Source organism: Monopterus albus, unplaced genomic scaffold, assembly GCF_001952655.1.
Source record: "Monopterus albus unplaced genomic scaffold, M_albus_1.0 scaffold10.1, whole genome shotgun sequence".
Taxonomy (NCBI): domain Eukaryota; kingdom Metazoa; phylum Chordata; class Actinopteri; order Synbranchiformes; family Synbranchidae; genus Monopterus; species Monopterus albus.
In genome coordinates this window covers 450,555-471,688 of record NW_018127890.1, presented here as the reverse complement: position 1 = coordinate 471,688, position 21,134 = coordinate 450,555, and the positions used below count along the sequence as shown (strand labels likewise).

The window sequence follows — 21,134 nt, the reverse complement described above, 5'->3', positions numbered from 1 at the left end:
GCTCTGTCAGAACAAAACAGAAAACCTTTTAGAGAGTTAGAGACTGAAAAATGATCACATTAACACCAGTACAACAAAAGGCCATGTGTGGGATTTATTCCCATATTTTATAGTGAAAAGAGTGTTTTCTTCTAACACTCTGGGTGCAGTGCAAACACTTTCAGTAAAAGCTGACAATGTGGAGGTTTTCATGCAGCTGCAGCACAATTCTGAGTTGCAATACCCTTTGGTTTAAAGCAACATGCCTCTGGGGCATCCTGTGGGCTCAGCTGCAGACACTGAGCTACATAATTCATACACTTTAAATCATGGATTCAAAGCAGCAACTTTGACCTACAACAACTGATGACCAACAATCACAACACAAGGGCGTAGGTTTGGTTTCTTAAGTGTTGGTGACCCAATGGAGTCAACAATAAAACTAGACAAACTAGGAAAAACTGGCAGCACAATATATTCATGAAAAGGAAAGATAATTTAACATGAGGTGTTGTGGATGTAGATGTAAAAATAAAGTTACTATTAGTAGGATATCTTTTCTGTAGCAACAAAAACTATAAGTAAGCTCCAGGACTAATGTGGGCAGTCATCCATCTAAGTCGTTCCCTAGCTGTTCACATCTCACTATGTTCTCTGATGATTTAGCAGCTGAACCCAGTGAACAGTATCTTAGTGCAAATGTGATCAGCTTCCGTGGAGCAGAACACAGGGACAGTGTGTGTGAACACATAACCGGCGTTTTCCACAGACAGAAACAACATCTGTTACCATGGTAACTGCACACAGCAGAGCTGTAGTCTCAAAATGTTTAGAAGATAAACATGAAACATGCAGGATTAAATGAAGAACACTAGACTGTAATGTTTTTAGTTTCATCGAATACAACTAAGAAAAATCAAAAGGCTAAAACCAAATCAAACTTAACACTGGTGTAAACTGGCTTGAAACTGTTTTATCACTGATATATACGTTTGCTCCCTCACTCATTCTCTCGCTTAGCTCCAGCACCCACCCACCGGCCTCCTCCTACCTCAGGATGACACTGGATGATGGCAAACAGCACCTCGTGAACAGCCAGGAAAGTTGCTTGGTAGACGAGTGGGGTCAAGTGGTCGAGCGGCACTGCCTGCAACGCTCCAAGGACCAAGATCACATGATGAGGGTCGGTGAGGAGACCCTCCCCCTGGCGCAGCAGTGACGTGAGTGACACCAATACAGGGACGGTAAAGGGAAGGGTCAGAGAGGCGTCCTGATGGCACGATCTTACCAAAAACTGTGACACAAAAAGATACACACACACACACACAGGTAGTTATAGACACAAACACAACAACGACAGCAAGTAGTTGCTGATTCACAGGACATCAGGGATTTTCTTCAAGTGTGACAACATGATTTTAAACCTTTCTAGAAGCCATTAACACCAAACTAAGTAAGAATTGAGCAAAACTGACAACACCACAGAGGTTTTCAACAGGAGACATTCTGGCTTGTCACAGGTGTCACTAATAGCAATAACAAAGTCAAGTGTCCCAGTAAGGCAGAACACTGTGACAAAAAAAGCCCTTTTCAGACAATGTACCTGTCAAATTGCAGGCAACATGGAGCCTAGTAGCAGCTGCTTTTTAGGCATTCAGACTTAAGAGCTGCTATGCATAAAATTCCTGGCAAGGCTTTGCTCAAAAACAGCAGGACCTAGGCCAGGCACAACCACAATCTTCACGCTATGTCCAACATCGCACAAGGCAGACACAAGGCAACGCCACTTGCAATTTATTTGTAGTAATTTCTTCCTCTGCACAGATGATGAACAGCCCTCTGATTTCCATGTCAGCCCAATTTTCTGACATTCTGCTTTAGCTCAATCTGCCAACAGCTATTTTTCTCTGTACCCATTCAAATTAAACTTTGTACCAACTAGTGATGTTGCGTTCTTTTCACTTTTGTGACCGTATTTCACTGCCTGCCCTAAATCCACTCCACTGAGAGAGAGAGACAGAGCAGCAGTGGTCAAACGAGCTAGAGAGTGCATGAAGAGAGGGAGCAGTGTTAGGGCAGACACAGCAAGCCATTGTGAAGAACTAGCACTGACGAAGTCCGACTGTTGTATCACCTCTCGTCGCCTTTGTCTGGGCCTGCCGGGTTATAAAAGCGGCACTCGAACACACAGCACAGACCAGTGGCCAACTAGCATGTACATCCTGTACCTGTATGAGTGAAATAACATCCCCTACCAGCAGATTGCACTAAATGGGTGACATCATGGATACTACAGCGACAGGCTGAAGGGGCCTTCCTGAACCGTTCTCTTCTCATACATTGATTTGCTAAGCTGAACAGTCAGTCAGAGTGGTCTCTCACCGACGAAGGCCGACACAGATTCACATGCCAAACCGACGTCCCAAAGGTGGCTGACGGTCAACCGTCTGCTTGGTGTGTCACAGCCCTTAGCGAGAACAAAGCAGTGACTCAGAGAAAACATTGTGTTGTGCTGTAGCACTAATGTCACCTTGGCTGTGCCCTTCCTGCCAATATGACCACTTTATTTCTGACCAGGCAAAATTGCTGGTAACACTTTGCCAAGAACCTTTATGAAACTTCTACTGCTTAAAAAAAAAAAAAATCATTTTACAGGCAGGGCAGCACAGTGGCGCAGTGGTTAGCGCCGTTGCCTCACAGCGAGAAGGTTCCGGGTTCGGGCGCCACCTGGGACCTTTCTGTGTGGAGTTTGCATGTTCTCCTCGTGCTTGCGTGGGTTCTCTCCGGGTACTCCGGCTTCCTCCCACAGTCCAAAGACATGCAGCTTAGGTTGACTGGTGTCTCTAAATTGCCCATAGGAGTGCATGTGCGTGCGTGTGTGTGGTTGTTCGTCTATGTGTTAGCCCTGCAATGGATTGGCGACCTGTCCAGGGTGTACCCCGCCTTCGCCCGATTGCCGGCCGGGATTGGCTCTGGCCACCCCGTGACCCTGCAAGGGACTAAACGGTAGAAAATGAATGAATGAATATTTTACAGGCATTAAATTTGGGTGATTTACTATTAAAAGAGTCATCTCTAACAGTAAGAATGTGGAAGAACTACATCAACATCACAGGAGACAGATGACATACGGACAGTGTGTGTAACAGCGGACAGAACAGCATGGTTAGCATACTGCTGTACTGTGTGTGTGTGTGTGTGTGTGTGTGTGTGTGTGTGTGTGTGTGTGCGTACGTGCAGTATGGTTAAGCAGACTGCTGTGCTGTCTGCTCCACCCAGCAGGCCTGATGGAAAACACACTGACCAAATCGGCCTCAGTGGAAAAGACACTGACCATTCATTCCAGCAGAAACCAGCAGACTGTAATTGTCATCTGGCTGCTGAGTCACTCAAGGAGGCTGTCACATGTACTGTACTTCCAGCACGATTATTTCTGATTCCTGGAGATGAACATGCTGTAAAATACTCATGGCCCATTTCCCTAAACTGTGAAGTGCAAGCATTTCTTCTCTCTGATGTTCCTTCTCTCTACACATGAAAAAATGTCTCAGTCACAGGATTACCAAATTGAAATGACAGCCATTTTAGTGGAAGTAAGGAGGACTTTACTCAGCTCTGACTGAGCCCTGGGTCCTCAAACACGACCAGAAACAGACAGGTGACAGATTAAAGGAAAATCCTGAACATGTGAGTGGTCTCTTTCAGGACAGCAGTGCCTCTATCCACAAAGCACAAGGGGTCACTGAATAGTTTGAAGAGTATGAAAATGATTTGAATCATACGTGACTTTCACAATCACCATAACTCAAACCAGTTCAAGACCTATGGCACGGTGTCTCCACCACATCAAGCCACATGAAAGGATATCTTTTGGAAGAATGGTGTTCATCCTTCCAGTAGAGTTCAGAGACTTGGAGAGCCAAGTGCACTGAAGCTGCTCTGCTGGCACGTGGTGGCCTAGCATCTCACTGAGGCACTTTATGTTGGTGTTTCCTTTCATTGGTTACCTTGTCTGTATATAATAAATTATTTTTAAACAAAATGTGTTAATTAGTGGTATAGACTTTCTTTGTGAAAGTGTATTTGAACAAACTAACATCAAACATCTGCATTAACTACAATTTGAATTCTTTTAGCTTAGAAGGCAGCTCCAAACAGCAGTGCAGTGCAGGTTAACGGGCGACTAAATGTCAGCGTGAATGGTGGTGGTGTGTCTCTATGTATCTGCCCTGTGAAAGACAGCCCTGAAGTGTGAATTTGGACATTTACAATGGTACCTATAAAGTATGATAAGTATAATCTGAACAACACAAATCACATGTCTTCAAGTGCATGTGCATTAATGGGTGCAAATGTGTTTGTGGTTGCTCCTTCTTGTGTTTGCTGCATATGACTGTGTTTGTGTGTAAGTGAGTCGTTTTCCTCACCACCATAGCAGATATAATCTGTGGTGCAATGAGCCACAGAGCTTTAGAACAGGGCTCGGGTAACTGACAACAGGACAGCAGCTTGGTGATGGTTACTGCAGACACCACCTCCTAGAGATCAAAACAGAAGAGGCTGTTTGTTAACAGGTATTCATTATCACCACAAATGACTTATTGTGAGAAAGCCAAGCAGAATGTAAAATACTGCAATAGCATCTGGAGAAAAAAAAAACCTAAACAGCTTCTGAGTTCTTTAAGGAAAGTGTACAAATCTGGGCCTCACCCTGTAGTTTCCAGCCCTCAGCTTGACTGTGTCCAGTCCTTCTCTGATCATCAGCAGCAACAAGTTGAACTGACCAGTAGTACTTTTCTCCACCAGGTGGCGTAGCAGCTCCTGCACAGCTGACTCCAACTCACCAACATCACTGGGAGACAGCCAAGGAGCTGAAGGCAAAGTTTGAGTGTGTTACATTCACTATAATGATGAGTAACTTAAATACAAACTGCCACCGAGTCAAATCAACATAAAGCAAGTGGACACACTAAAATTCAGCAATAAATATAACGTCATTATGCATACATATAAAGCTGACCTGATGCCAAATTGTTAGGTCAATACTAACAATAAGCACTGTGTGATGACACTTTAGTTTGTTTGAGAAACCAAAATCCTCTTAACCGTTAATCCAAAACAGCTGGCACATAATAAATTTAAAACAATCAGATGTAAACTTATGCCAGCATGTAACTGCCAAGGTAATTATTGAAAAGACAACACTGACTGACTGCTCGAGTGATTACTGTGTTTGTTCTTAATATGTTTCCATGTACCTGTCAGCAGTCTGTGCACACTTTGCAGTATCTGCATGTACAGCTCATGTAGCTCCCCTCCTGGCTCAGTCTCTCTCTCCGCTCTTGTCCTCTCCACTGCTTTGTAGAAAACAGAAAGGAAATGGAGAGAGGACACCAGGAAGTCCACAGGCCTCGCAGCAGAGCTTATTTCTCGGAGGATCTGCTGGCAGACGCCCTGATAGAGGGTCATGTGGCTCAAGGTGAGCGTGGTCTCAGCCTCCACTGACAGTGAAGACAGTTCACTGTGCAGCAGGACAGTAACAACTTCTACCACAAAATCTTGACCAAAGATGGCTGGCTGGATGACTGCCTCATTGAGAGTCTGGGACTTTAGGACAGACTCAACAGCTGGTCCCAGTGAAGCAGTCATTCTTGTGAGCATCTGGGTCAAGGTTTGATTCATAGGTTTACTCCTTCCCAGATTAGATATCATCGCCTGCGAGAAAGAAGTCAACGATGCCAGCACAAGGTGAACAGACAAAATGGACACTCCTGCATCTGGTTTACTTCCAGATCTGCTTTCTATTTCCTTATTGGCAAGAAAGGAGCCAAACTGGTTCAGGTTGAGTCGAACACTGCTGTTCCTAATTATAATCAGCTGGAGTGAATTCCTGATGAAGTCCTGCACTGCTTTGATTAAATCCAACCAATTGTGGTTGTGCATGGCTTGAAATCTTCCACTGTTGCTATGCCAGAGGAGAGAAGACACAGCAGCCTGCAGCAGAGCGCCACCGTGAATGAGCTTCAAAACACTTGGGAAGTTTTGGCCCTCCAGGAGACCAGTCAGAATCCTGAGCAGCTTCACCAGGAATACAACATCATCTCCTGAGTCGGGATGATCCACAACCACCCGGTCTGACTGACTGGAGGTGGATGTGAGCATGAAGAAGAGGAGGAAGAAAATGGAAGAGAGATCCTCTGCACTCATCGCATCGGGGTTTAGGTTTCTTAAGATTTCGAGTAAATTCACTAGCTCCTTGGTCTGTGTGTCAGTTAGCACCACAAACACCTCTCCAGTCTTGGAGGATGCCAGTATATCCTCAACTATGGTCTCTTTTCCCTCCAGTGTGAGTAGAGGCTGACCAGCTTCAGGCCCTTCCTTCTGAAACCTCAGGAGCATGGAACAAACCTTGGGTGCATGTGCTGCCACAAGAACACCATTAATCCGTTGTGTGAGGGAACAAACTGTGGCAGAGAAAAGTGAAGGCAACTCAGCAAGAACTGGACTTTGGAAAAGCTGTGAAGATATGAGGGAGACAGTCAGACAGCTGGGCAGCTGGCCCTTCCCTTTATCTGTCTGTCGGCTGAGGAGTGAACTGACGAGAACAGTTCCTATCCAGCCCATGTCATTTCTGCTCAGGTAGGGAGCAATCAAAGGCAAATTGGATGCGACAAGATACCAATGTGCTACAAAGTATGAGCTGTTATTCACATTGTCTATCTGCCCGTCCCACACCTGCTCTCCGTCCAGACCCACATCAAGCTCTGACTTTGCTAAAATGAACTGCACTGCTCTGTTTAGTCGCTCTGCAGTGCTAGATTCACTGAGCAAGGTGCTACCTAACAAAACTTTCTTCATCTGTTGTAGAGTGAGGAGTTTGAGCAGCAACCAGCTCATGGGGCTGCAGGATGGGGAGGGATGGAGACGTGCTGGAAAAATGTCACCAGATACAAGACTCTCTATGTTGGTTAGTACTGGAGCATTAGGAGGAGCTTGGTCCTCACTCTCACTTGTTGCTGCCATCTGGGCTGAATCCAGAGATGTGTATTTACTACAGTTGATGTCAAAACACATGTCTACTTCCACCCAGGTGTACCTGAGAAGAAGAGCAACCTCCTGGGTCTTCTGTTCCCACAACAGTCCCATTTTAGACTCTGACGGCTTCTCGGACTCTCTGCGGTCCAGTGTCTTTTTGCCCTTCTTTGGGATCTTTTGAACTGGACTTGTATTTGTTTTTACAGCCTCCTTTTGTCTTGACAACAGCTGTAACAGCTCCGTGACTAATTGCTGCATCTGCTTCATCAGGCCTTGACTCTGCCTGACTAGAGGAAGAGGAGATGCATTATCTAGAGTCTTTATATTGAATAAAACTGCATGAAGAAGCTGGCTGTGAGAGAAGAGCTTCAGAGATGCATCTCCTCTCTCCTGGTCCACCTTAATTCCCCCTTTTTCTCCTTTATTATCTTCTCCTCCATCAATCTCCATTTCCTCTCTTTCTTCCTTTACCAGGTCAGGAAGAATATATCTCCTCATGCTTTCCAACACTAATGAGCAGATCTCTAAGCCCTGGGATGGAGGTGTGTCCAGGAGACAAGTCCTGAGGGAGGCGGAGACCCCCTCAGACAACAGAGGAGGTCGGAGTTCGTCCAAAGCTGGCTGACAGATCACAGACAGGAGCTCAGAGAAGAGGCGGGGGAGCTGACGGAGTTTAGTGTATGTCTGGAGGAGACTGCACAACAAGCGCTGTTGGGATAAAACATGTTCTGTCAGTCAAAAACTTGAGCTGTACAAAAGAAAATTTAGGATTGACTGATGAAATCAAGACCTGTCTGGCTCGTTGCACTCGTGCTTCCATGCAATCAGAATTAACCCAGGCTAAGGATAACAGCTGGTCCAGGTCTGGTTCAAGAATCAGATGGTTGAGGCTCAACAGCACTTTCAAACAGCGATACCATGCTGGGATGCTGAAAGATATAAATCATATAAATCTATTTACATGGTATGATCAAAATACCGTTTACATGAAAAACCCATCTTCAACTGTTCTGAATGTAAAAAATTTACTTTACTATACAATAAAAACATATCAAGAGGAGTGGTTTGTTACCTTGGCTGGGCCTGGTTGAAAAGCATTTGTCCCAGTGCTCTGTAAAAGTTCAGCTGGACCTCTCTGTGTCGTATCCTGTCCGCTGCCACATTATAAATGTCAGCTGTCAGAGCCTGGCTCAGCAGGGACTCCACAGCCAGCAGGGCCAGGCTCCAGCTCTGTGGGGAACAGAGGGAGGGTGGGGGAGACACAGACGCAGGCTGCTCTACTTTGACAGGTGAAAGTGAGTGTCCATCAAGACCCAGATCCAAAGCCAGGACCAATCTGACGAGAAAATAAAAACGCAGCATCCTCTGCTCTTCCTCACTTTCTCCTCTTCCCTTTCCATTGCTTTCCAGAAAAAGTTTGAACAAGAGAGACAATGTGTGCGACTTCACAGAGTAGTGTAGAGGCAGCTCACAATAGCCCTCAGCACTCAGTTTGGAAAGTACGGCAGCGACTGGTTTCAAGGGGCCTTTTGTCCCTCCAGGACCACGTTTCCCAGAATCCTCTTTGGATGAAAGGAGCTCCTCCTTGTAGGAGGTCAGGTGCTCAGGTGGAAAGAGAGCTAACTGAAGGATGGAGTCTATCTTGACACGGATGTCTCTGCACAGTTGCTGACGGAGACAGAGATGTGTGTGAGGCTGTGCAAACTCCCCAGAGGTCAGCAGGTGTCTAAGCAGTACTAGCGGCTGGATCAGGTGGTTGGTTACCATGGTGAAGACTCTGTTAGGGTTGCCTTGTTGTCGCTGAACTGACAAATAACATGACAACACCTGAAGCAACACCTCAAACAAATTTGATGAATGATGGTTTTTCTTTAGCTCAGTAGAGGTTTTATCAGTATCTAACTCCGAATGATCTGAGAGAGTGTCCAAGGTGTCCACACTGGCAGCAGGTTCGAGTTGAAGACACTCAACTGTCACCTCATCTTGACACGTGACAGACTCAGTAATGAGAGGGTCTTCGAGCACTGGCTGCTGAAGCTCACGACAGGCCAGTGAGCAGAGCTTGGTAAGCAGATCAACCATGAGTTCATATTTGGTGGTGAAGACAGATGAGAGCACAGGAGACGAGAGAACCCCCTGACACACGCTCAGTATGGTAGACACACACACCGGCGACTTCAAGCCACCACCTGCACACTCCTGGAGACAGTCAAGCAGCAGCTACAGGCAAACAAAGAAACAAGGTGTCAGTAAAAACTTTACACAGTCAATGCACCCCCTTTCTAATATATGAATACACAATAGCTAAATACTGTATGTGATCATCTGGTGGACAGAAACCACAACACATAAAATCACTGTTGTGACATTTAAACACCACCCCTGTTTTTTCTAGTCTTGTCCTGGTGGTTTTTTTTTTTCACCTGTGCCAAGCTGAGCCTCAGGCTGATGCTCCTGCCCTGCTTGAGAAGTGAGTGGAGCTTCCGGCTGTGAAGAAGCTCATCAATATAACACCACAGGCCTTCCAAAACATTATGAGAAAACTCCACCTTCTGACTGTACCAGCCCGTCAGAGCGTGGGTACACCAGTCTAACAGCACCTAGAGCAGCAAAGGGTCAAACAGCAGATGTACAAATAAATGACATTAATATGTTGCTCCTAAAGCAATTTAAATAGACAATGCTTAATCACTTATCTCAGAACTGACACCAAGAATCATTTTCCATAAATGTAAATGAATGGCAGAATGAATGTAACTATAACAACTATAAACAACTGAAAAGGACAGCACTTTAGAAATCCTTCAGGGTAAATTAGGTCACTTCTTCAGCACAGTGTAAACACCGTCTTCACAGATGACACATTCTGTAAAAAGAAACTTCTTCACCTCAGAAGAACTAGGACAACCACTTATCACACTGCATTAACTATTGTGCACCCATGGTAAAATGGGCAAAATATATCTTTAACATTCAGTGTTGTATCAGTGAAGATACAAGCACCTTGTAATACAACATCAGCTGTCACCTGTTCCTTGTTGGGCAGCAGGCATTGAGAGGAGACCCATGCAAAACGTGCCAGCTTCAGTTTGTCCACCCATGGAGTCTGAGGGCTCTTCAGTTTCAGATGGATACCTGAGTAGATAGCAGCCATTGCTGCAGCTGATGCTATTGTTGCACAAACCTGGGGAGACAGAAAGAAGAAGAGAAGTCAGGGCCAGAGTTCCAGCAGTGAGCAGAAAACATTTAGTTTGAACACTGAGCACCACTACCTGACCAGTCGCTGCAGCTCTGAATCGCCAGGTTTGTACTTGGCAAACATAGCCCTTATATATTTGGGCCCAGAACTTTGAGAGACATGTAGACAGTAAGTAAGGCCTTAAATCCAATGCTATATTTAACTGGAAACCAGTGCAATCGCAATTGTCTAACTTTCTTATTTCCTTGGTATACCTATTAAACTGACAACAACAACGGGAACTAACTGATGGTGGCGCGTTACATTATGATGCCTGAACAAACACCAACCCACCCAGGACAGTTAAAAATCCACTTAACAAGCTCCACACGCACACTTTTACTTCTATCTTTGTGAGTACGCTCTCTGACATTATGCATTCCCTATCCCCTTCCCCCAACCCTCAGATCAGTATTTATATTTACTTATACAGTCTTTTAGGTTTTTAAAACTACTGCATCTGTTTTATAATTTACGCACAGAAGGACTGCATTTTAAATGTCGATGTGCAATGTCCAATGACAAATACAGCTATCCTATTTTATTCAAAACTAAATGCCTGACCACAACCTTTACCTAACCTAATCCCAATTCTAACCTGGACCCTAAAATCAAAAAAGACTAAAACATACAACTTTAACATTCATGCTTTAAAGCTAATGACAACTAGCTTGCTAGCATGTTCTTGCTAGCATTAATTTTGAGTTAATATTTGCGCTGCCACTGGCCTGCACCCAAGAAAACTGTCACTGAGCTTCTACTCTACTTGCTTAATCATAGTTATATCCGCCCGTATGAACTTAATTTACTAAACTTACTACTTTTCAGCGTGCACGTGTCTCCTGTTTTCAGATTTGAATGAACTCTCAACTTTCACATGCCGGTCAGGCCGAAGTAATCAACTGTCGATCTAAATCATCGGTCAACAGTTGGCCCCACTTTCAACTAAGTAGTTGCCTTTTGCCTTCTCTCAACACAGTCTATTGTATTTAAAGAAGGTCTCTCCGATTATTATATATTTAACCAAAAACATAAATAAACGCCAGTGGTGAGAAGATAATGTATGTAATAGCCTACTTTATGTCATTATATTCTAGGCAACACTTTGTATGAACTAAATACAAACAATGTTTGCCTGTTGTCATTTGTGTGCAAATGTAATTATACATTTATAGATGGATGAACTGGTCTAATGGGCATAGGGCCAGAGCCAGAGCCTCTGTTGGAAGTGACAGTTATCATTGCTTGGTGGAAAATTAAACAAATTACTTGAAAAGGGCACAAAACAACAGCAGAGACACATAACTACTACAAAGACACACAAAACAAAAACCAATAGAGGCAGAGTGATTGCAAAGATATGCAAAATGATCACATAGACTCAAAACAGATATAAGGACACACATAAATACTACAAAGACACACAAAATGACCACAAAGAGATGAATAGCAACCACGTGGAGTCAAAAAAATACTGCAAAGACACATAAATGACTATTAAAAAGTGGCAGAATGACCAATAAGAGATTAAAAATGACCAGAAAATAACTACAAACAGCCTCAATCAACTAGAACCACAAAGAGTGACACACAAAACAATTGCAAATAGACACAAAATGACTAAAACACCACAGTGTTGTTTATAGTTATTTGAGCATTTTGAGTCCCCTTTAGTCTAGGGCTGTTGCATTGTATGTAGGGGGAGGGTGGAGGCTTCTTACATGCCTGTGTCCAGGGGGCTGTGGTCTCATAATGGGTAATGGATGTTTTGTGTCTCATTTTGGCCATGTTTAGGTCTTTTTGAGATGTTTTGCAGATGAGCTCCAGGGGCCCTCTGACCCCTTGGGCCCCTGAGCTTGTGCCTTGTCAGTCAATAAAGTCTTATGATTTTACTGTATTTGCTTTATTAATCTGTTTCTGAAAGGTAGCCTAGTTAGTAAATAAAGTTATCTAATAAAGACAGTGGAGTAAAAATCAGCTAAAATATTTGTCTGTAAAATGTAGTTAAGTCGAGTATGAAGTAGGATAAAATTAAAATACTGAAGAACAAATACCTCAAAACTGCACTTAAGTACAGTAACTGAGTAAATGTACTTACTTTCCACCACAAACAGTTGTTGGGTATAAGCGATCTGGGTTTGCTTGGTTACGCCTGGGAAAGTTTCCTTAAATATCAGCCATTGAAGTCGAGCAGGAGTTGTGTGTACATAGCGAACCGGACTAGGGTCACCTTTCAGCTTTTTAACCTTTTAATCTCTTTGCAAGAATATTCATTTATTTCTCATGGTGGCTTTGGTAGCTTGTGTTTGTGCGTGTGTGCCTGTTATTCAGCGACAGATGATAGTGACAGCCAGGCGGGGTGCTTATGGCTGCTCAGTGATAAGATAAATTGGCGGCTGTCAGGCGAAGATAAAACGGTCAGCAACGGTCAAAACTCGACAATGAGGAGCCAACGAGCTTCACATGTGAACGACTATGGAGACGGTATGTTGACCTATTGGCTGGGGAACTGACCTGTTCACAAGAAACACTGATTTCTTTTAATGTTACCTTTTTTTTTCAAATTTAGCTACTATCTAGTCAGACGGTAACAACTCGGGACGATGCAGTTTTTAATTTGCATGTCAAGGTGCGCCCCCGGAGTGCATTTATCTAAACTCAAGCTAACACAACCCAGGATGGATCGCCGACTGCCCCTCTCAGCTGCCCTCCGGAGGAGAGAGCAGTCAACCTGGGTCAAGTCCTCAGTCCGCCCTACCTTCCTTCTCTCCTCACTCGGCTCGGCCCTGCCCTGCAGCGCGCCGACAGGTCCCTGCACGCTCGGTTCACACACTCCCAGCTGGATAGGTCGAGCACGGACTTTCACGCACACGCCTGTTGCCTTTACCAACTCTTCAGCCGACACTACACCTGCGCCTTCCGGATCCCTGAAGACCCAGACGGACACGGAAAGAGGCCAAACACCGGCCACGGTCCCCCCGGAGGATGTTAAAAGGATTTTGCGACTTGCTTACCCGGAGAGATGGAGACTGGCAGGTAAACCATGTGTCTGTGAGGGCAAGGGCATAGCAAGACATTGGGGAGTCCTTACATTCCCCTGTATCTTTGCATCACTTTAACAAAAGATCTATCCATCCTCAAGTTTTTGACTAGTATTTAGGTTTTTCCTGGCAGAAAAAAACAGATCAAACTTTTAAAAAGTATTTATATTATTGGCAAATGCCACTTTTATTGTGATGTTTTCTTATTAAAGGGAGAGTTATAGCTCCCAAAACCTGAAAAGGCAGTATTTTTGTCTGAAGACAATCCTGGTAAAATGTTGCCAATTGTTAGTTAAATAGAGTTTTCAGAGCTTTAATTCATTGTGCAGATGCTTTCTACTTTCTCCTTCACTAAACTTGCAGTATCTTGTATCTCAGGAGGGGATACTGTATGTACACAACTACCTTTCTCCAGCATAATTTCCTATTACCACAAAGGTGGATGGGCTTTGATTTAGTCTACAAAAGCAAACACATTTTATTTCTGCTTGTTCTGGTGGGTGTCTATATTACTGTACAACAACAGTTGTCTCCTATATTTAGAAAGCCTCCAGTTTCAAAACCACAGATCATCTCCTGTGAGATGCCATATTTATTCTTAGTCTTTTTCATCAGTCATGGGTCACTTCACTGAACATGCAGAGTGGTGACAAATGAAAGTAAACCCCAACATAAAGTGTATTAGCAAGGTGTCGGGTCACTACGTGCCACCAGAACAGCTTCAGTGCACCTTGGCATTGATTCTACAAGTCTGAACTCTGAGCTAGTGACTGTCACTTACCTATATGTAGACACTGCAGTGTTTTCAAGCTTCCTTTCCTTGTGAGTTCCATTGTAACCTGCTTAGGCTATGCTTAACTCCTTCTGGTATCCATTTTAGAGCTCTGTTATCATACTTTTCAGGTTAAAAAAAAAATCAAGCTCAGGTACTACCAGGGCTTTCTAGACAACCCTTGCATAGTCTTCCTTTTGTAGCCTACAGTAACTTGTAGCCCTGGGGTTTGCTTTCTACAGACATTTACTTAAGTGCATCATTTGCCTTGATTCTGGTTCTTATCTGTCTTCTGTCTGTGCCTTCATGAACTCCAGCTGCTGTAGGCTTCCTAACTGTCTCCAGTGCGGTAACCATGTCAGCTCCGTTCCTCCTGGGTAAAGTGATTGACACTATTTACTCCACTGGAACAGACATGGAGACAATGACAAGTTCCCTGACATCACTGTGCATCATGCTGACGGGGGTGTTTCTGTGTGGTGGGGCGGCCAATGCTGCCAGAGTCTACCTCATGCAGATCTCAGGTGATTAATGCTGAGGAAACACAGGCACAGATCCATATTCTGAACATTTATTTTTTTAAAAAGCACTGCATTATGAAGTTTTGATGAATTTTTGGATGCTTAATGGTCTCTTATTTCTTTGTTCCTCACAAATGGCCTCTCTCTTCAGGCCAACAGATAGTTCGTAATCTCCGTGCCTCCGTCTTCTCCTCCATCCTCAGACAGGAGGTAGCGTTTTTTGACAGGAACAGGACCGGTGAGCTTATCAACCGTCTCTCTGCTGACACAGCTGTGGTGGGCCGCTCAGTTACAGACAATCTATCAGACGGGCTGAGAGCTGTTGCCCAGGCAGCTGCTGGTGTCAGTATGATGGTGAGTGTGCTGTGGTTTAACAAGACAGGTATCAATGAGGAGTCAGCAGACGCCATTTATGTCTTAAAATGAAACATCTTTAACAAAGTTATTGCAAACTGAGAGCGCTGCAGTTTGTCCAAATCAGTAGACCAGTTTGTAAACTTGGTCATTTTTGCCCTCGGTTCAGTTTATTTCCCACACAGAAAAATTCACGTGAACCAAAATTCATCAGTACAGGTTAGGAATGTTCCCTCTGCTCATTGGTTGGTCTTGTCTGGAAGATTTGGTTCAGGACATCAAGCATTCACATTATTGTTTGTACACTACAGGATTGTTGTAAAACAGGTTTGCAACAAGGAAATGGGTTGGGTCCATTTAAAGACATCCATACCCTGACCACATTCTGCCAAGTATCGCAGAGTATGTAAGGGTGGTGGTGGGGGGGGGGGGGGAGTTGACAGTTTTGACAGCGGGCTGTTGAAGTGATACTTCCTTGCTGAGTTATTCATCTAAATTACACCCAACTGATTATACTTCATCATTTTATCTCTACCTTTCTTCATGTTTTAGCATTCATGGATTATTTGTTGACCAGCAGGTTCATTAACTGATGGCATCTCTTTCTAGTGCTGCTTTTCATGACTATATTTTCCCAGACAAGAAAAAAAAATAAAAAAATTCTAAGTCATGCTCATGACAATTTGTTTTCCTTACAAGGAGGCAAAACCTTCAAGGAAATTAGTGGAAGTAATTACTGATTTAGAGCCACTTGGTGTGAACCTCATCTGTTCCCCTCTGCCCTCTCCCTTAGTTTCTTTATTTTCTGCCTTTTTGTTTCCATTAACTGTTTTTTTTTTTTTTTCTTTTCTAAATTCTCTTCCAGTTCTATGTCTCCCCCAGTCTGGCCAGCTTTGTGTTGCTGATTGTTCCTCCTGTGGCCGCTCTTGCCGTAATCTACGGCAGATACCTTCGCTCCCTCTCCAAACGCACACAGGATGCACTTGCACAAGCCACACAGGTAGGGTGCCCAGAAACCCACAGGTCGAGCACTGAGTGGTCAGCAGGTACTGTGGGATAAGCGCAGTTGAGATATAGATATATATATATTGACTATGTGGTAAACAGCAGTTCATATTAGTGGTTCATATAGTTCCTGTCTATCCTGTAGTTTTGTGCATGTAAGAAGTGCTGCACTGTCTGTGGTAAATACATTTGCTAAGTAGATAATTCAATTTCCAGCAGAAAAAGTACTTATAAAACTGTGTGTGTGTTTAGTTGGCAGAAGAGCGGATCAGCAACATGCGGACGGTCAGGGCTTTTGGTAAAGAGCTGTCTGAGGTCAACGCGTACACACAGAGGACAGACCAGGTCCTCAGTCTGGCCAAGAAGGAAGCTGTACTACGAGCTGGTTTCTTCGGAGTGGTAAATGTCTGTGTGTTGTGTCAGTGATGCAAACCAAATCCAAAGTGTAGAAATGAGGTGTTACGCACTAGTTTCTGCTTTTTGCTTCTGTATTTCAAGGTGCCACCTCAATACTGGGATGTTTCACCATAAAATGTATTATCCAAGCCTCCATACCAGGGCGGAGATGCATAAACCACTTTTGTACTTGAACGTCTTTGAACAGGTCTACATTAAGTGTGAAAACAAATTCAGCTCTGACATGGGTTTTTCTCTTCTTATTCAGTTCATATCATTTGGGTACCTCTGTTCATTCTTCATGTGTCAAGTCGTTCCTAAGGCTGGATGAAATCAAATTCCCACTCTGTTTTCTGTATGTCAGCGATTTTTAGACAATATGAGAAACACCTTTCAGTATGATGCAGTGCAGTTCATCAGCACCAGCTTTCAACATGACCATAAAACTTAATAAACATCCCTCTGATGCAGCATCAATAAAAACCATGACAAGATCACATTTACAGGGAGCTGTTGAATTTAATTAGGAGGATAATAAACTTGCAGAAAAGCATAGATGGAAAAATACACAGAGGATTTCTTACTTGGTCAGCATTGAAAACATTGTCCTCTCTGCCTGCAGTCACTGCTATATTGACAGGTATTGATGTGTGAATGCATGTAATCCTCCCTACATCTCCTGCCCTGGTCTGCTTCTCTCATTCAAATGATTTCAAGTGAATAATATTCGATTTGCCTGTGTCCAAGCTCACTGAGCTGTAGTATGTAACAGATTTCCAGAGAGCGACAATTAGCTTATCCAGCAGATGTCCAGGCTGTAATTTGTGTTAGGGAGTCAGTGATGCCAGGGGTTGTACTAATCAAATTAGTGTGTGTGTGTGTGTGTGTGTGTGTGTGTGTTTCAGACTGGTCTCAGCGGTAACATCATGATCCTGTCAGTGCTCTACAAAGGCGGCCTCCTGATGGCCAGCCAGCACATGACAGTGGGAGAGCTCTCAGCATTCCTCATGTACACCTTCTGGGTGGGCATCAGCATCGCAGGTAACACATGACTCTCCTAATCTGTACCGTCTACATCTGTGTGCACTGTCTGTTTAATTGCTAACAGCGTGGCATTTTGCTGTGTGACACGTAGGTCTGAGTTCATTCTACTCTGAGCTAATGAAGGGTTTTGGAGCAGGAGCCAGACTGTGGGAGTTGATGGACAGAAAGCCTGAGTTTCCCCTCAATGGTCGGTACACACACATGCACGCTGATATCACTGCCCCATGTTTGTCCTGTAAACTCATCATTATCCAGCCATCCATTATCTATCCCACTTATCCTGAACAGTCACAGAAGGCTGGAGTCAATCCCAGCTGACACTGGGCAAGAGCTCATTATCTTCTGTCCAGAAAACATTATTTTGAATAGAATTTTTGTAGAATTGTACTTTTTTTTTTTCTTGTATCACTGTTTGCAAACAGAAAAGTGTGTGATGGTGAATATACATTTATAATGTTAACCTTGTCTCTGTGTGATGTCGATTCACTGTCAAAAGTTTTATTTCCACTATATAAGACATTTTCAAGGTTTCTGATAGACTAATGGCTAGTATTCAGTGCTCTCACCACTGCGGCCTGGGTTCCAGGAAGGGCATCCAGCGTAAAATGCATGTCAAATGTCAACATGCAAATCGTCAGTGTGGCGATTCGCTGTGGCGACCCCTAACGGGAAAAAGCCAAAAGTGACATACAAGACATTTTCAAAGAGTCCTTGTTTGCTTTTAAAAAAGCAAGGTTTTGTCTTTGCAACAGTAAAGTTGACTTATTTTTACCTCCTAAAAGTTAACTGAAATACCGTGTCATTTGGTGCAGGTTCTATGCACTGTGCATTGTACTGCAACTACACCCAAAAGGACTGAAGTAGAAATTTAAATTGTTGAGTACTGAGTTGTACTTTATTTTTTTTTTTGTTCACTTATTTTATTTCTTCTAATCTGACTCTTAAATATTCTTACCAATACAGCAAGTTGATCTTGTGTCCCTCTCCCTCTGCTCCTCCACAGAAGGCCTGGTGCTTCCCTCACATCAGATGAAGGGCCGGCTGGAGTTCTGTGATGTCTCTTTTGCCTACCCAACCCGTAAAGAGGCTCCTATTTTCCAGAACCTCAGTCTGCTGGTCCCGGCTGGCACCATCATGGCTGTGGTGGGACCCAGCGGATCTGGAAAATCAACCCTGGTATCACTACTGCTCAGGCTGTACGACCCTGATGCTGGTGAGCTGGTCTTGTCTGATACCTGACACAGATTGATTAGCAGCTGTTTAGTCACAGAAAAGGACATAATTTTATAAATATATATATATATACGTACGTACATACATACACGCGCTATAAAGAATCTTATTTATTTGTTAAACCTTTCCTCTCCAGGTGTCATCACATTAGATGGCCATGACATCAGGGATCTAAATCCCTATTGGCTCAGGAGTCACATTGGAACTGTCAGCCAGGTAATAAATTAATGTTTGACCTGTCAGTGTTCCTGTGGCACAGACACACAACACACAAAGCTCATATCCTCTTACTGTAAGTGGTCAAATGTTATTAAGTGGGGATGATCTCTGTCTTTCTCACACTGTCCCTCTCTTGTTCTCTCCCAGGAGCCTGTGCTGTTTTCATGCTCTGTAAGAGATAATATAGCATACGGTGCAGCAGACCCAGACACTGTGACCACAGAGGACATCTACAAGGCCGCCAGAGTGGCCAATGCCCATGATTTTATCCAGGCTTTTCCTAAGGGCTTTGACACGGTGGTGGGGGAGAAAGGAGTGCTGCTGTCAGGTGAGGAAAATGATGACAACATCCACTTCCCTGGTGGTTAGTTCTTTGTTTACTTTAATAGTAAGGCAGAGGACACAGAATTTAAATTTCAAAAAAGATGAGGTTTTTATTTACACAAAAATAAGGAAAAAATACAAACGACATTAACATCAAACAAACTGGGCCTTAAAAAAAGGTCAAGAAAAGATAAGGAAACTCCAAATACAACAAACTGAACTGCACAGCACCTCAAACAAAAACCAAATGACACAAATGGGGAACATTATATACTGGCTGGCCAAACCAGTAACGCACACAAGGAATGGACAAAGACACTAACTAAATATTCTACCAGTAAACACTGAAGGGACAGTCCACTAACTGCTAAATATTTTTATTTAGATGTAAAAAAAAAAAAAAAACATAACTTGAAAAATAAAAGTTTTAACATAAACTATAAACGATATATTTCTCCCAAACTCCCCCCTTTTCTATATTGGGCACTTGGTACAGTCCAGGGTACTTAAACCTGCTGCTGCCTCAGTCCAATCTTTTGTCTGGACCACCCCCATCCATGGACCGGGCAATGGTAACTCAAAAAGAACGTTTGCCCACAATAGCAATACAAAATTAACCAAATGTGCCTGCTTCATTGATTGTGTATGTCTAAACCCAATATCAAATCAAATGCCTAAAATCTGCCTACAAAGAAAACAAAAGAACATTACCTAAGTAATTCCACTGCTGGTGGCGGCTTAGGCCCTCACATGAGGAAGGCCGGGGATGAGGCCTTCACAGTGAGCAAGTAATCATAATGAATGCAGCTTGTGTGTTTGTTTCTCAGGTGGTCAGAAGCAGAGGATAGCCATCGCCAGAGCTCTGCTCAAGGTAAGTACCACAGTGCTGCTATTCCAAAAAGCAGGTTAAGAAAAAAGCCGGAGTTTGTTTGAGGTGAAATGAGGGGAAACTGACTTTTTAGTTCCAGAAAGGGAGCTCACTTTAATTCTGAGTCCGTTACTTTGTGTATCTAACAACAGTGGAGCCTTGTTATGTATGTATAACACTGTGTTTCTTCTGCACAGAATCCTAAAATCCTCCTTTTAGACGAGGCTACCAGGTGAGAGGGGTGTGATTGGATTATAAAGATTTGCAGTAGAATCAGTCCTTTTTGACTTTACTTACACCTGCACAGCAGTACGGCAGTATAAATCTGTTTAAAATCTACAGTTTTCCACTGGGAAGAAAATCCTAAACAACTATCTTTTCTCAGTGCACTGGACGCTGAGAACGAGTTCCTGGTCCAGGAGGCCCTGGAGCGTCTGATGGAAGGTACATCTCTGTCTTTGTTTTTCATATGGTAACCACTTAAGATGCAGTATGATCTCATTCTTTCCTGCCCTTCTCGCCTCAATCAACAGGAAGGACCGTCCTGATCATTGCTCACCGTCTGTCCACCATCCAGAATGCAAATGCCGTGGCCGTGCTGGACCAATGTCATGTAGCTGAGTGTGGGCAGCACACCGAGCTGCTGGGCAACAGGCAGGGCCTGTTCAGGAAACTGATGGAGAAACAGGCCTTTCTACAGGAGGAACAGAAACAAGCCCTGCGCTGAGAAGACTGGGAGCATAGATGAGGGGATGAGGAAGAGGGGGACACTGGAGGCGAGGTTAGTGGCAGGGCAAAACTGGCTTTGCTCCAGAAAAGGCTGAAATGCCTTCTATGTTAAGAGACAGAGGAGCGGAGAGATAAGCATCGAGAGAGTTGATGGATGCTAAACAGACATTTCTATAGGAGGACTACAGATGAGGACATGAGAAAGCCAGTGTGTCTTACTACTGTAACAACTACACAGCACCACATGAAGAGCTGTTTTAAAATAAACAGAGAAAACACACTGAAGAATTAAGAACTGAAACATGGGCCAATCCCAGCTGTCACTGGGCGAGAGGCGGAGTCCACCCTGGACAGGTCCCCAGTCTATCACAAGGCT

At 43.8% G+C, this 21,134-nt stretch overlaps 2 protein-coding genes across 6 annotated transcripts in view; one reads left to right on the top strand and one right to left on the bottom strand.

The window, feature by feature from the left end:
- urb2 (URB2 ribosome biogenesis homolog) overlaps positions 1 to 13,085 on the bottom strand; it is a 20,164-nt gene extending 7,079 nt beyond the window's left edge. The window contains exons 1-9 of one of the 3 annotated variants that reach the window (XM_020589858.1): positions 13,011 to 13,085; positions 10,043 to 10,198; positions 9,438 to 9,614; positions 8,087 to 9,234; positions 7,805 to 7,943; positions 5,238 to 7,722; positions 4,690 to 4,850; positions 4,407 to 4,517; positions 1,031 to 1,273 (exon numbers count right to left, since the gene is read on the bottom strand). In XM_020589858.1, the coding sequence (XP_020445514.1) occupies positions 1,031 to 1,273; positions 4,407 to 4,517; positions 4,690 to 4,850; positions 5,238 to 7,722; positions 7,805 to 7,943; positions 8,087 to 9,234; positions 9,438 to 9,614; positions 10,043 to 10,168 (4,590 nt within the window). In that variant the 5' untranslated portion in view covers positions 10,169 to 10,198; positions 13,011 to 13,085. The other 2 variants (XM_020589856.1, XM_020589857.1) reach the window with 2 other exon arrangements.
- Positions 12,340 to 21,134, top strand: abcb10 (ATP-binding cassette, sub-family B (MDR/TAP), member 10). Of its 3 annotated transcripts, XM_020589860.1 has the most exons (15): positions 12,341 to 12,736; positions 12,822 to 13,288; positions 14,383 to 14,589; positions 14,738 to 14,940; positions 15,806 to 15,940; positions 16,198 to 16,344; positions 17,247 to 17,382; positions 17,477 to 17,572; positions 18,389 to 18,598; positions 18,755 to 18,834; positions 18,985 to 19,165; positions 19,989 to 20,032; positions 20,227 to 20,261; positions 20,415 to 20,473; positions 20,563 to 21,134. In XM_020589860.1, exons 2-15 carry the CDS (start codon positions 12,856 to 12,858, stop codon positions 20,754 to 20,756), a joined length of 2,160 nt encoding a protein of 719 aa, XP_020445516.1. In that variant the 5' UTR covers positions 12,341 to 12,736; positions 12,822 to 12,855; the 3' UTR covers positions 20,757 to 21,134. The 3 variants fall into 3 exon arrangements, with proteins under 3 accessions (XP_020445517.1, XP_020445516.1, XP_020445515.1); XM_020589859.1 differs by having other exon boundaries at positions 12,341 to 13,288; XM_020589861.1 differs by lacking the exon at positions 20,563 to 21,134 and having other exon boundaries at positions 12,340 to 13,288; positions 20,372 to 20,418.